Source organism: Mauremys reevesii, linkage group 16 (genome assembly GCF_016161935.1).
Source record: "Mauremys reevesii isolate NIE-2019 linkage group 16, ASM1616193v1, whole genome shotgun sequence".
Lineage (NCBI taxonomy): Eukaryota > Metazoa > Chordata > Testudines > Geoemydidae > Mauremys > Mauremys reevesii.
In genome coordinates this window covers 27,206,633-27,222,724 of record NC_052638.1, presented here as the reverse complement: position 1 = coordinate 27,222,724, position 16,092 = coordinate 27,206,633, and the positions used below count along the sequence as shown (strand labels likewise).

Sequence of the window (16,092 nt, the reverse complement as noted above, 5' to 3'; positions counted from 1 at the left end):
ATCACTGAGGTGCTCAAGACAAGTTCTGTGGGGCAAGCTGCAGTGTGAGGTCTGATAGCACCATGTGCCATTAAGAGAAGTCATGCAGATGTGGGCAGTAGATAAATGAACAAGGAGGCATATCTCAAATGATCTATCAACCATCCTTGATGAAAGCAAAAATATGAGTTATGCATAGGGTTCGTATCAATTCATGGCAATAGGCCACTCCTGTTAATGTAGGAAGAGTCGTATTAGAGCTGTTTGGAACACTTTAGATAACCCAGCATATTTTGACAAAAAGTTGTCAAAACTGAAATGTTTTACGGAGAGACACTCAATTCATTGAAGTTCTCACCAGGAAGGTTTCTGAAGTCCACTGTGAACTCTAGACAAATCCAGACATAGAGATTAATCTGACCTTTTTGACTGGAAAACAGACACTTTGACACACATCCTTTTCACAAAAAATATTTGAAGGGTTTTGTTTTCACTTCACTGTGGAATGAAAACAAATTTGAAACCTCAGAAGTTGTTGCAAAACAGAATTGTTGTCCTCCATCCAGCTCTAAGTGGTAAATTTAAGTAAATTACTTGCTAGGTCTTTAAAGAAATTCACAAAGAGGTGTTCACACTAACACTATGTCAATGCTAGCACTGCTGTCGGGATAACTTATGTCACTCAGGGTGTGTGGGGAAAAAAACCACACCCCATACCAACCTAAGTTACACCAACAGACGTGCTGGTGTGGTTGGTGCTATGTCGGTGGGAGGCGCTCTCCTGCTGATATAGCTGCTGCATCGGCATGGAGCAGCTACACTTGAGATCTTACAGCGCTGCAGCTGCATCGGTACATCTGTGCCACTATAAGCTCTTTAGTGTAGAAATGACCTTACAGTCAGAAGCCTAAATAATGGTTAGCTCTATCTGAGGTCTTTGCTAGGGTGCTGCAAAATAGAATTTTGCTGGGCGTATGGCTTTCTCCTACTTCCACAACTCTGCAGTGCCCTGAGCAGAGCCAAAGCATGCACTTTGTACCCTAAGGAAGGTACAGAGGGGGTTATGGCAGCAGTGATGTGGCAGATGACACGGTGACAAATTACCACTGAGCAACACAAGCTGTTGGCAAAGCAGGAATCCACATATATGTTGATGTTGGGTCCTGTTCACTTTTTTTTTTAAAAAAGGGGACACCAGTGTAACTACATCAACACTTCTACAGAGCCTTAATATTGATGCATGCACTGATGTAAATCAGGGTTTATACTAATGCAACTTAGGCTTTGTCTTCATTGCAGACTTGGGTTCAACCACAGGTTTTCCCTAGAACATGCTCTGTGATCACCTATCTACATCCTCATACAACCACCATGTCCTGAGGTATAAGGCACACCTGGAGTTAGGTTATCCTACATATTACTAACCCAAGGTAGTTACAGTGAAAATGTGCACCCATGGCCAGTCACAAAAATCAAGACCTGATGGTCCTCCACTCCCTTTCCACAAACCCCTCTCCCCCCCCTTCTCCCTCCCAGAATCAATTCCTGTGTTACTATCTTGCCATATACCTGTGCTCTGACACCTGACTGGAAGTTGCTTATATGCCTCTGCTAAACATCCTCAGTCCCACATGGCCTGTCTGCATGCAGTTTCTCCATCCTCATCCAGCTCCAATTATTGGATATAGCAGCAGAGTGCCTGGTAAATACAAATACTAGTGTGCAGCTTTAGGCCAAAGCAAGCAAAAAGCACTGTTTTAATTCTTCAAAGAAGAATGTCAAACTGTAAGATGGTATATCTCAGCACCTGCAGTCTGAACACAGGATCATATGGACTGTACAGCAGTGCAAGGAGAAGATAAAGGAGCTGAAGGTGAAGCACTGAAGACTATGGATAAGAATCCCAAATCCAGAGATGGCTGCTCCAACAATCTCTGTATTGTGATGTTCAGAACATGATTCTGTTCATCATGGCACCTTGAGCAAAGACGTCCATTTCAGCATGGATTCATCTGTGGATGACAAGACATAGCCATGCAAACCTCAGGACTTTGCTGTTCTCTTCTGAACCAGGATGTTTTCTGATTAATGATGCCACTAACTGTTCAGACATTCCATCTCATAGACTCATAAACTCATAGACTTTAAGGTCAGAAGGGACCATTATGATCATCTAGTCTGACCTCCTGCACAATGCAGGCCACAGAATCTCACCCACCCACTCCTGTAACAAACCCCTAACCTATGTCTGAGTTACTCCTCAAATCATGGTTTAAAGACCTCAAGGTGCAGAGAATCCTCCAGCAAGTGACCTGTGCCCCACGCTGCAGAGGAAGGCGAAAAACCTCCAGGGCCTCTGCCAATCATCCCTGGAGGAAAATTCCTTCCTGACCCCAAATATGGCGATCAGCTAAACCCTGAGCATGTGGGCAAGACTCACCAGCCAGCACCCAGGAAAGAATTCTCTGTAGTAACTCAGATCCCACCCCATCTAACATCCCATCACAGACCATTGGGCATATTTACCTGCTAATAATCAAAGATCAGTTAATTGCCAAAATTAGGCTATCCCATCATACCATCCCCTCCGTAAATTTATCAAGCTTAGTCTTGAAGCCAGATATTTTTTTTGCCCCCACTACTCCCCTTGGAAGGCTGTTCCAGAATGTCACTCCTCTAATGGTTAGAAACCTTCGTCTAATTTCAAGTCTAAACTTCCTAGTGTCCAGTTTATATCCATTTGTTCTTGTGTCCACATTGGTACTAAGCTTAAATAATTCCTCTCCCTCCCTGATATTTATCCCTCTGATATATTTATAAAGAGCAATCATATCTCCCCTCAGCCTTCTTTTGGTTAGGCTAAACAAGCCAAGCTCTTTGAGTCTCCTTTCATAAGACAGGTTTTCCATTCCTTGGATCATCCTAGTAGCCCTTCTCTGTATCTGTTCCAGTTTGAATTCATCCTTCTTAAACATGGGAGACCAGAACTGCACACAATATTCCAGATGAGGTCTCACCAGTACCTGGTATAACGGTACTAACACCTCCTTATCTTTACTGGAAATACCTCACCTGATGCATCCCAAGACCGCATTAGCTTTTTTAACAGCCGTATCACATTGGCGGCTCATAGTCATCCTGTGATCAACCAGTACTCCGATGTCCTTCTCCTCCTCTGTTACTTCCAACTGATGTGTCCCCAATTTAGAACCAAAATTCTTATTAATCCCTAAATGCATGACCTTGCACTTTTCACTATTAAATTTCATCCTATTACTATTATTCCAGTTTACAAGTGAAGGGTTAAAATCCATGTGCATTTTATATAACAACCTGGTATATGGATTGTGCCATCTCTTTTTTAGACCCAAAGTCCAGAGTTTGGTCTGGAGACCAGAGGCCTAGCAAATAGTGATTAGCTAAGAGAAAGCTGGGGTAAACAGATAATCTTGTTTTGCTAAAATAGGCCTGGTCAGCAAATTGCCAGGTGTTGGAGCTAAGAACTAAATAATTGTTTTATTCAAAGTTGCAAATTGAACAAAGGATCCTTGTTGCTATTGTGTCAGTCTCTTCTGTAGGGAATGTTCTTCCCACAGATCCAACCTTGAGTTTATGAAAATTGGCACATGTCAGTATAAGATATGGCATCCTTCCACCTCCCTTCCCAGGGACCAATGCCTGCCTTAAGACATAAAGGAGACAATCTGTATTGTCATATACTTTCACTGTTTCTTTGCTTTAACCCCAAGGAATGTACCTGTTGGACAATCAAAGGACTTGCTCCATTCCTATGGACCCCAAATCAGAATTCAATATATATATATTTTATACTAATAACATTTTATCAAAGTATTAATTAAATGTTAACTTGCTAACTTGAGACCATGAGCAGAGACATTATGTAACTTTTTAGCCATTGGCTAATGTGCTCTCTTGTCTTGCTGCAAAACCTATCCCGGAGTGTGGAACTGCCTACCCTGTCACTTTCTCCCCGCCCATGGAAAATCTATATATTCTATTGTAATCAATTGATTGACAGTGTCTCTGAGCCTAATAAGCCAGGTGACATTCCGCCAGCGCTGTGTGTAATAAACTCCTATGCTTGACCTCTACACGGTGTGGATTTATGTCCTTCAACAAGGTCATCTAGATCTTCCTGTAGGACATCCTGGTCCTGCTGTGTTAGCAATGCCTCCCAGCTTTGTGTTATCTGCAAACTTTATTAGCACATTCCCACTTTTTGTGCCAAGGTCAGTAATAAAAAGATTAAATAAGATTGGTTCCAAAACCAATCCCTGAGGAACTCCACTGGTAACCTCCTTCCAGCCTGGCAGTTCACCTTTCAGTATGACCCGTTGTAGTCTCCCCTTTAACCAGTTCCTTATCTCCACCTTTCAATTTTCATATTGATCCCTATCTTTTCCAATCTCTAGTCATGAACATCTGTGAACCTGAGGCAAAAAGTTTGGCTAAGGTAAAATATGTATTGGTTGAGTAGTACAGTAGGCTCTAATATAACAAAATAGATGTTAAGTAGAAGGGATGCTTCATAAGCATCCCATCTCACACATACCATAAAGCTCTACTTACAGTAAAGAAACACATTTTTGCTGAATGCATACTTGATATGAAACTATCAGCTGAACTTGCGAACTGTTGCAGGGATCTACCTAATGTTTAATAGCTCAGAGTTTGAGTACTTAAGCATCAAATAGGTAAGAACCGCTCTAATGACTAGTATAGCTTTGCAAAATAAGGGTTATTGAATTCAAATAAGTTTCTTTGGTAGGACAACTCCAGACAAATTGGCCTAATTAATTTACTCTACTCAATTGTAAATTTACTAAGGATAGACACACAAGGAATTATAAAAGTGTCTCTTGGTGTGATGGGGAGGGGTTTGGCATGAAGGCATGCAGGCATGGGCGGCAGGTGAATGTGCCCCTGGGGGAGGCTAGCTCCTGGCCCCTCCTCCTCAGCCCCGCCCTTTCCCTCTTGCCCCATTGGAGTCCTGAGCACCACCCCACACACAGCTGTTGGCCCCCCACATGACTCCAGCCCCACCACGCTGGGTGGGTGGCATGGTCCCTCAGCCACAGAAGGGAACAGCTGGCAGGAGGGCGCTTGGGGGTAGAGCATGGGTGGGGCCACGCCAGGTAGTTTGGGGAGGCAGTGTCTTCACGCTGGGCTGTTTGGGGAGGCACAGCCTTCCCCTACCAATGATACTTACCACTGATGCATGTAGGGTCACAATGCTGAAAATAGACAAAGCTGCTAATGGCCTGAGTTACAAGTCTTGGTTGGAGTGCTGGAGGTAGAAATGCCTGTGTGAAATCTACAACAGTCAATCAACTCTTGGAGCAGTTGAACTGGGAGAGATGGACCTGAGAGGTGTGTTGTTGTTTTTTTTTAAACTACTATTTTTAATTAAACCTGCTGAAACCAAGTCTAGTAAAAATACTGTTTAAAAGTGGATCCAGTTGGGAAAGCCTTGAATGAACTAATGCTCCCCCTGGTGGAAGACATTGTTGGCTTTGGTGGGAATCTTTAACTAAATATCACCAGTGTAGAAAAGGGCTTTGCTGTTTTCCCATCTTCTGTTCTTGATGATGAGTGGGATTTTCTGTCATTCATCAAAAGATATACTAGGAGGATTATCCTGGGTCTCTGTTGCTGACTTCTCTGCCAGATAAGCCACCACACTGTAAAATCCCAACCTCTCTTAATGATCGCTTGGAAGATGGGATGGTCCCTTAGGTGATCTGCCTCAGTGGCATATATCAATGTCACATATTGTTTTAAAAAAATACACTCAACTCTATGTGGAATATCAGTAGTGTAATTGAAAGTGCTTGAATGCTCCTTCAATTTAAAGAGACAAGGTGGGTGAGGTGATAGCTTTTATTGGACCAACTTCACTGTCATAGTGCTATGATGTTACTTTGTTCTCCATGCAATGATGTTTTGCCCCAGGGGTTTAAACCCAGCTCTGATTAAGCAAGTGCACTACCATTGTGTTACATCTGCTACATGTAGGCAGAGAACAAAACTTAGCCCTGTAGTAAGAAGTGTACAACTATATCCGTATCTGCTTTCAGGCTAAATTTTGCCCTCTGCTTCTGAATGGCAGACAAGTGGCTCTTTTACAATGTGATGGTGAGATGGTGAGTTTTGTAGTAGCAAAGAGTTTTTTCAGAGTTAGTCCATACGTTATAGTCCAATGGTCATATTCAGAGTGATCCACGTGCGACTGGAGATCTCAGTTTTAAGACTGAAAATTCCTCTGCATAAAGCATCAAGCAGATCTGAGATGAAAGGATCAGGTCCCAAGGGTCCTTTATACAGTTTTTAGCAGCCTCTTAACCATATAGTCCTGGGTGAACAATAGGCTTTTGATGTAACCTTCAGCCCAAACATCACCAGTTTGTTTACCACAAACTTTAAAAGTGACATGTAGACAATGACATTATTTCACCCAAGATTCATCTAAATGTTAATATTCCCTTTTGATCTCTGAATCAATAGCTACAGTAGTAGACAAGAACTGTTTGTTTAGTTATATCTTGTTAGATGTTGGCCATGTAAACACATACAATTAGTATTACCTCTGATTCTCTAACAATAAAAGTTTGCATTTCAAACTTAGTTCTAGCCTATCTAAGATGGAATGGCCCTAATTACCATTTACATATATTTCTAGCATGTTTGTAAAGGTTGAATCTGGGTCACTTAGCCTGTGAGCTGCTTAAACTTTTCTTGCAATGTGCCACTACAGGTATCTAATACCTACTTTGGTATAGGGAGCACTGAGATGGTGGCAGCTTATCTAGATTGTCATGAATGCCTCTGAATGTCTGCTGCTGTAAGGCCAGTGCATCCTCTCTTGTTGGTCGCAAATCCACTTACAGATGAGCACTCTAATCGGTTTGACTAACCCTGGGTGGTTGCTGGCACCCTCGAATGCAATTTGTTTGCATCCAGGCATTAAGATTGCAGTCTCTGCCTGTGGCCTTTTTAGACTGGTCTCTGGAGACTGACAAGATTCGGCAGCCGGCGTGTGTGTGTGTGTGTTTGTTTTGTTTTGTTTTGTATCAGAGGGGTAGCTGTGTTAGTCTGGTTCTGTAGAAGCAGCAAAGAATCCTGTGGCACCTTATAGACTAACAGACGTTTTGCAGCATGAGCTTTCGTGGGTGAATACATGCAACATCCGAAGAAGTGGGTATTCACCCACGAAAGCTCATGCTGCAAAACGTCTGTTAGTCTATAAGGTGCCACAGGATTCTTTGCTGTTTGTTTTGTTTTGTTTTTGTGGGAGTGCATACATACTATGTCATGCCATTGTGAAATTATTTGACACGAGGGAGCAGGACTCACTGGATATAAGCAATTTAGACCTGGATATGCCTATCCACAGCAGCTTTCTGTTCTAGGAGCTATGCTAAATGACTGTTTGGCAGGGCTTGCTTTCTCTGGGCACTTACTATGTGGTGATTGGGTGTCTAGGACTAAATAATACATAATGAATACTTAGTAGCTTAGTCATTATTCTGATGCTTGGTTTTTTGTATTGGGTCAGCACTGGTGAACAGGGGGAGAGAATTATTTCTAGGCCTTGCATGGGATAGCTAACATACTGCAATGATCAGGTAACTTTCTGTCTGTATTGTCTAAATGTTGTTCCTTTCACTCAGATATCACTATCTTCATTTGAATCCCAGTACGTGAAAGCACTGAAGCATGGGCTTAAAATTAGACACATGCTTAACTGCTTGTTCTGCTTCTTTTCACCTGTAGGCTATCACAATGAGCTTGCATTTCTCACCAGTCTTGGCTGTTCCTTATTTTAATCTTACTGTGATTAATGCGAAAAATAGTTTTTGACTATTTGAGGTGTGATAAACTCACCCTACCTGGTCCAGTGTGATAATTATAAAAGAGACACACTTAGGCTCTTATATTCCATGAACTTACAAGCAAGTGATGGAAGAGCCGGTGCTGATATAACACTCTCTTGTCCTTCAATAGCATGTTAAAAATTCAGCTATTTTCTTCAAGCTCTAGGACTACATGTGAAACATTTGTGTGTGGCTTCTAATTTTTTACTTCTGCCTTATTTTTAACTCCTAGGTCTTCAAAAAATTTGCTTTGCTGAAAGAATCACTCTACAAAGAGTTCATCTTATGATGTCCAGTACTGTATCCTCCAGGATTTTAAGTTCTGCAAGAAACAGTATCATTGTTTTGCAAGGAAAAGGACGTTTGTACTCAAGATATATCCCAAACAGAAACCAGATGAAATGGAAATGTGGGTTTGCCAAAGGGCCTCTTTCCCCTTTTGTGCTGAGCTGGAGCATCGACAATGTCTTCACTTTAAAAAAAGCATTCAGACATACTTCAACTGAAGAAGAAGACTTCAGTCTTCAGTTGACATCATCACAAATAAATGATATATTAAGAGCAGATGAATTTTCTCATAAAATTCATGACTTTGATGGTAAAAATGCAAATTCTGTGCTGAAATTTGAGAGTAACCAGCTGGCTGCCAACACACCGAATGAAGATCGTAGAAGTGCAGCCACATGCTTGCAGACCAAAGGGATGATGTTTGGAGTCTTTGATGGTCATGCAGGTTATGCATGTGCTCAGTCGGTAAGTCAGAGACTGTTGTATTATATAGCTGTCTCTCTCATGTCTCAACAAACACTGGAAGAGATTGAGTTTGCCATGGAACGCATGAAACCAGTTCTGCCAATTCTGCAGTGGTACAAGCATCCAAATGACATGTACCGAGAAGTAGCCTCACTGTACTTGGATCACCTCAGAGTTTATTGGCAGGAACTATTGAACCCAGATGTAGAACTGGGATTCAGTGTAGAAGAAGCCTTGATATATGCATTCAAAAGGTTAGATTCAGATATATCACTGGAAGCACAGGCTCCCCTAGAAAATGAAATGATGAGAAACACTGCCCTTCAAGTGGCTTTCTCTGGTGCAACAGCCTGTGTGGCTCACATTGACAGTGTTCACTTACACATTGCAAATGCTGGGGATTGCAGGGCAGTCCTAGGGGTTCAAGAAGAAGATGGAATATGGTCTGCACTCTCTCTTACTCGAGACCACAATGCTTTCAATGAAGCAGAAATCAGAAGGTTAAAGGGAGAACATCCTAAGTCTGAGGAGGAAACTGTAATCATAAACAACAGGCTGCTGGGGATTCTTATGCCCTCCAGAGCTTTCGGAGATGTCAGATTCAAATGGAGTAAAGAACTGCAACACAGTATTCTGGAGAATGGTTGTGATGTTGAGGCTTTAAATATTTATCAGTATGCGCCTCCCAATTACTATACGCCTCCCTATTTAATTGCAGAGCCTGAAGTCACCTACCATAAACTAAGATGTCAAGATAAATTTCTAGTTATTGCTTCAGATGGACTGTGGGACATGCTGAACAATGAAGATGTCATAAAACTTGTTGCAGAACACCTAGCACAATCTAATGTGAAGAAACCAAGGATGACTTTTCAAAAACCAGCCAGCTTGGGTTACATGCAAAGTCTGCTGCGTCATAGAAAAGCCAGGGGTGTTGGCTCACATGACCAGAATATAGCCACTCACCTAATAAGGCATGCAATTGGAAATAATGAATATGGAGAGATAGACCAAGAGAGACTTGCTGCAATGTTGACTTTACCTGAAGATCTAGCAAGGATGTATAGAGATGACATCACTGTTACTGTGGTATATTTTAATTCAGATACAATTGACAGCTACTACAAAGAAAATGAATAGGGGTTGCATTAATATTGTACCATATAATGGCCAACTCTGATACTGGGGACCATTAATGTTTACTTCCACTAATAGTCAAGCCATTACAAATGCTATTGTCTGCAGGTCCCCTGTTCTTTAGTACTGAATAGCCATGAGCTCTTTTGGAAATAATTTTCTAGAACAACTAATTTGTAAGACTTCTCTGGGCTCCCAGTTTTGTGCTGATTGAAGTAAAATGTGCTGCTTGCAGTTCAGCAGAATGTAAGTGGAGGCAGGAATGAAAGACAGCGAGCCTACTCCTGGTCCCATTGACACCAATGGCAAAACTCCTGAAGTGAACAAAAAGCAGACAAATATACTAGTTTAGATCAAACTTGTCAGTGATGAGTAGTACTTGTAAAAGAACCAAGAGCAAAAAGAGCCGTTGTTCAAAGGCTTCATGTAAGATAGGGTAGCCTTCTCCCAAAGTATAGTAGTCAAAATCTAGGACTGTGCACTAGGAATGGACACTAGGTTGTATCAGATACTTGAAACTGACTCCCTTAAACTAATGCGTTTCCTTTTATGCTCGGAAATTAATTTAAAACCAGACTGTAAACTTGGATTTTGGGACTGCCAGACTATTTTGCTAATCATATTTTATGCCTATTGTAAGGAAACAAATCATACTTTTTTTTCAAGACTGGCTGACTTTAAAGTGTGAAACTGAATAGAAATGGCATGTGTGTGAACACGTGTAACAATCCACAGCTCTAGCACACTTTAAAATAGTTTACAATTTTTTCTTTAGGAATATTATATTTCTAATTTAATGAATACTTTTACTGCACCAACAGTACTTGATTGGATTATTTTCTTACGCATATTGTTTGACTTACTAAAAATCAATTTTATATTAGAAACTGCTGCTTTAGTGCACAATATTTCATAGATCAATCTGTGAAATTGCAACTTAGATATTGTCCATCTATGGATTTGGAATTAATAAGTGCATCTGAAACTTAAATGTAGGAGTTAGAAACGATACTGCATTTACTTTTTCTTTAAAAAATAGAATTGACGACAATACTGGCGTTTTACCAAAGACAACTTCATTCTTGTTTTTTCTACTCCCCGAGCTTTTAGGACATGAACTGCTTATGTCCATGTGTACAATGCTGTTTAAATGCTCTTGATTACTATTCAGATCCTTATTTCCCTGGTGAATATTTCTTTTTACATTTTTTTTTTTTTACATTTAAAAACACTCGTGCTTAAGTTGTACTAAAAGAATCAACATTGTATAGTTTTCTTTTATACTTCACCTTCTAGAATACCCTATTTAAAACTAGCTTTCCTTTTTTACAATCTTGCCTACACAGGGGTTTAGTGACTTTTTTTGTTATGCATTGACATAATTGCTGCCTTCAGGAATGTGTATAGTGTAGTTCTGGGAACAGAGGCCTCAGTTTTACTGTGGTTGCTACCAGGAAAGTACCTATGCATGTGCAACAGAACTAGTAATATGTGGCGCTTCCCCTGCCCATGCACTCCATTTTTTTAAAAGGGTGGCCTTTTTTCTTAATTTTCTTGCATGTTAGAGTGTTGAAGATATCTACAGTTCAGAGAATATTTCTCCTTCTAGTAACGGTAAAGTAGATAAAATCTTAGGCCTAAATTAGTAACATTTGTGTCATGTGGCTTTTCCAAAAAAAACACATTTATTCATCAGTATAAACCATCTATTAATAGTCTGTAGAGATTTAAATAAGATCCCACATTAAAATTACCTAGGAAACTGAACAAACTGTTAAAAATACTAATATGGATGATTAATTGTAGGCAAATTTGGGACAATCAAGAGTATGTATTTTGATGTTACGCTAACAATTATTGCATCCCTGGTTGCAACTGTCACAGCTTTCTCTCCATATTATCTAAATGTTTTTTTTCCCTCAGATATGACTGTGTTGATTTATGGGTCCCAGTACCTGAAAGCACTTAAGCATATGTGTAATTTTAAGCCCATGCTTAACTGCTTTGCATAATAAGGGATGCTTTCTTGAATCAGGATCCTAGCACCATATAAGTAACATACCTTAAAGTACTTTGTTTAGCACATATCAGAGCAGAAAAGGCAATTTAACTTTGAGGCCGCTGGCATTTTTTCTATATTCCTAGTCAAATGTGGCTTTTCTGTGCTTAATGTATACAGCAGAAAGGATGGCTGAAGGAAGAAGATTTGAGTCTTGGATTGGTGGTGGAGGCTGAAGGAAAAAATTGTGTGTGTGTTGGGGGTGGGGGAATGTTATAGGGGGTGTTGAAGTTTTGGTGTCTCATGGTCTCATTTAGTCTTAATCCATCCCTACCTGTTCGGGTGGCACTGGGCTCACTGACATCTCTCTTTTGGAAGAAGAGGAGAGAGGATGTGGAGGAGGAATTGTAGGTTGCAAAGCTAAGGAGGAGACTAGTCTTAGATCAAGTTTTTTGAGAGCCCTCCCCAAATCTCTAGTTCCCATTTGGCCTTAATCTCTCTGAATGGTTTAAGTGGGATATCTTTTCCCATGTGCCTACACTTGGTTTTTTGAAAGTGTCTATGCATGAGCAGCTGTATGGTTTCATTATTTACGTCAGTCAGATTGTAGCCATAAAAATAGTGCTGTAAAGGAGTGTCTATCTGGACTACCTCTTACTAGATAAGGGCACTATATCAGTAGTGATGTTGCTAAGAGAACGAAGGTGCTAGACTCTGATAGAGTATATAAAATCAAAACATATATAAAAGCAATCAATATGCTCAGTAAAATACTTAGAGGTAATGCAAGCCTTTATCTGTTAAAGTACAGTGTTGCAAATCTAAGTACTCTTAAGGTATAGTTAAAATGACTTAGGCTTTAATTTTGTGAATATTATATAATTCATGGGGTCAGGGATTTTGTTGTGCAAAAATTGAGCAGTGTGTGCAATGAGTGGCCTAAATGGTCTAATGTGTTACTACTACATATGCAAATATAACTATTTTTTTAAAAGCAAATTGGTGATTATTATTTTGGGAATTGCAATCACATCTGACAATAGAAATGGTACTAGCTCTAATTTCATGCCAGTATGTGCCTGATTTAACTTGTAACACTGTAATTATAGTTCCTTGGAAAATGGTAACATTAAAGCAAGTGCTTAGTGTTCAGTTTACTGGCAAATAATGGTGTTTAGCTGCACACTCTCTTGCATTTTGCTGGAAAACAATGGTGGCCAATTCCTGTTGGTGATTAATTTGATAGCAAAACTCCCATCAACTTAAGTTATGACCACATTCTGACTGATCTTTGTAACTGCACAAACAAGTTGAATAGGCATTAATGTGTACAGTATGCAGTGCTTTGAAGTTGTGGTAACATGCTTCTGTACTAAACCAATTTAAATGAAGTTAACATGTTGATCATATCACACTTACAGGATGACTTGATAGTTAAGTTTAGCTGTGTAAACCTTGCTGTATCCTAAATATCTACTGTAGCTTTACTGACAGTTTAATTGGCTTAGTTTGAGTCAACTCTATGCCTGGAAATTAAACATTTTTCACTTTAACTTTCACTTGATATTAAAAAATAAATTATTTTTTATAATAACAAGTCAAGATGTAGTAATAAAACTACCCATTGCCTATGGAACTTGTTTTTTGCATACCCACCTAATGTGCCTCTTAAATCTAAAGAAAACCATCTTAGTTGAAACACTGGTGTACATACTCATCCCTTCCAAGGAAATGTGTTTATGTAAACCTAACTTTATCTTGGATTTGAACTATAACTTTCTGGCATTATTTTGAAACTTATTTACAATATGCAAAAATATTTGTTTTTGTTGAGTGTTTGATTTAAGAATGCTTTTCTCTCTGTACTTATGACTTATTTGTATTTAAGTTTTCAAAACTTCATAGGGTTTATTGATTTTTCTAACTTTGTAAATATTGAAGTGAATTAATATTTTGTAAATAAAATATGCACCCTACACTTGTGTGAAACTGATTTCAAAATGCCACTTTAACAGCCAGACCTTATTTGTCATGGGGGGGCTAAGGTGGGTGTGAGAGCTAGGCTAGGGCGGGTGTACACTGAAAACTTACATCAGTAAAGCTGTCTCTCTCAGGGTGTAAAAAATCCACAGTCCTGAGAGATGTAGCTATGTCAAGCTAACCCCTGGTGTATACAGTGCTAGGTCAACTGGAGAACTTTTCCATCACCCTAGTTATCGCCATTGGGGAGGTGGATTACCTATCTGATGGGAGAATCCCTGCCATCAGCATAGGTAGTGTCTACACTGAAGGGTTGCCGCTGTAGTATTTTAATTGTAGACATATCCTTAGAGCTTGGCTACACTTGTGAGTTAGAGTGCATTAAAGCAGCCCCGGGTGCCCTAGCTCACTACCCGTCCACACTGGCAAGACACGTAGAGCGCTCTGACTCCAGGGCTAGAGCGCTCCTGGTACTCCACCTCAGCGAGAAGATTAACACTTGGGGCTTGGCTACACTTGAGAGTTGCAGCGCTGGTGGAGGCTTTCCAGCGCTGCAACTTAGTAACTGTCCACACCTGCAAGGCACATCCAGTGCTGCAACTCCCTGGCTGCAGCGCTGGCTGAACACCTGGTCTGCTTGGGGTGTAGCGAGTGCAGCGCTGGTGATCCAGTGCTGCTCATCAAGTGTGGACACACACCAGCGCTGTATTGGCCTCCAGGGTATTAGCAGATATCCCAGAATGCTTTTAACTAAATTACTCTCTTTGTTTTGTTGTGAACTCGGAGCTCCGGTGCTCCGGGAGCTGCTTATCTAAAAAACAAACACAGCTCCTGTTTGCTGTGATCAATCTGTACCTGACTGTGAACAATCAAATGAGAGAACCCCTGTGAATGAGGCAGGCAGGGAGTGAGTGTTTGCTTGACAGAGAAACAGCGGGGGCAGAGGGGAGAAAGGGAGTCTGTTGGATGCAGGCTGTTTGCAGTTAAGAGTAAGGGGTCGGGAACATTTTCTGATTTTGCAAGGCAGGAAGCTAACACACAGTGTTGGCTCCAAAAATCCACTCTCTCTCTCTCCCCCGCTCCCTGTCACACTACACCCCACCCCACCCCCCTCTTTTGAAAAGCACGTTGCTGCCACTTGAACGCTGGGATAGCTGCCCATAATGCATCACTCCCAACAGCGCCACAAATGCTGCAAATGTGGCCACACACCAGCGCTGGTAGCTGTGAGTGTGGCCACACACCAGCGCTGTTCCTACACAGCTGGATGACCAGCACTGTAAATTCCCAGCACTGCAACTCTCAAGTGTAGCCAAGCCCTTGGTGTGCATTGGCTGAAACACCTGGGTGTCAGTGTGAACGAGGTGTTGCATTACTGCACTCTGATCAGCCTCCAGAAATGTCCCATAATCCCCTTAAGTCAAGTGGCCACTCTTGTCATTCTTTTGGAATCACTGCAGGCATGCCAATATGCCCTTTGAAAGCTGTTTCTGGCAGTCGGCATGCTTATCTGCTCTTGAGACAAAGTAACCATTACTGTGGAATCCTGTGTGTGAGAGAGGGTGGGGGGGGGTCTGTTGCTGTCTGAACTTACAAGACAGCATGCTGACATGCTCTCAGTCCCCCCCCAAAACCCACTCTCTCTCTACACACAACATACACAACACACTCCCTATCACACTCCACCGCACCCCCCTCATTTGAAAAGCATGTTGCAGCCACTTGCATGCTGGGATAGCTACCACATGCTCTGCTCTCTTGCCGTTGCAAGAGCTGTTAATGTGGCCACGCCAGCGTGCTTGCAGCTGTCAATGTGGACAGATTGCAGCGCTTTCCTATTGCGCTCTATGAAGGCTGGTTTAATTCAAAGCGCTCTACATCTGCAAGTGTAGCCTGCCCTTAGTGTACTGTCCTCTAGGGTGAGGCCAAGATCAAAACACCACCTCCGCTGATGTCGTCAGCCAGTCTTCTGGGTTGCTGAATGTGAAGGTTAGAAATAGTTAATCTTCCTGGGTATATTTTATTGCATCTTACTTATCTGCTTCAAAGTTCTAAATTTCTACTTGTGTTGCATTTTCTTTAATAGGGTGGCAGGAAAATTAGAAAGTAGTTCCAAGATCTGATTTTTGAGAACATCTGATACCATGTAATAAAAGTTTCTAATTAAGCTGAAAATGGTCCTCAGAGTCTAAACAGTGCAAATGAATATTTATACTAGAGGGTGGATTGATTTAAATCAAGGTGATTTTAAAATCAGCAATTTAAATCAAGTGGAAAGCCTTGATTTGAATCATGACTCAATCAACTTTTCCATTTGTACTTCAGTTACTTTCCAAACAAAGGTGTGTT

General features: G+C 41.0%; 1 protein-coding gene across 5 annotated transcripts in view; it reads left to right on the top strand.

The window, feature by feature from the left end:
* The window catches only part of PDP2 (pyruvate dehyrogenase phosphatase catalytic subunit 2), a 125,585-nt gene that overhangs the window by 8,500 nt on the left and 100,993 nt on the right, over positions 1-16,092 (top strand). For 3 of the 5 annotated variants that reach the window (XM_039503936.1, XM_039503935.1, XM_039503937.1), the window contains exon 2: positions 8,107-13,737. The exons of 1 other annotated variant lie outside the window; for it this stretch is intronic. In XM_039503936.1, coding sequence (XP_039359870.1) covers positions 8,160-9,767 — 1,608 coding nt within the window. In that variant the 5' untranslated portion in view covers positions 8,107-8,159 and the 3' untranslated portion in view covers positions 9,768-13,737. Of the gene's footprint in view, positions 1-5,224; positions 5,371-8,106; positions 13,738-16,092 lie in introns of those variants that run through there. One more of the 5 variants, XM_039503933.1, reaches the window with a different exon arrangement.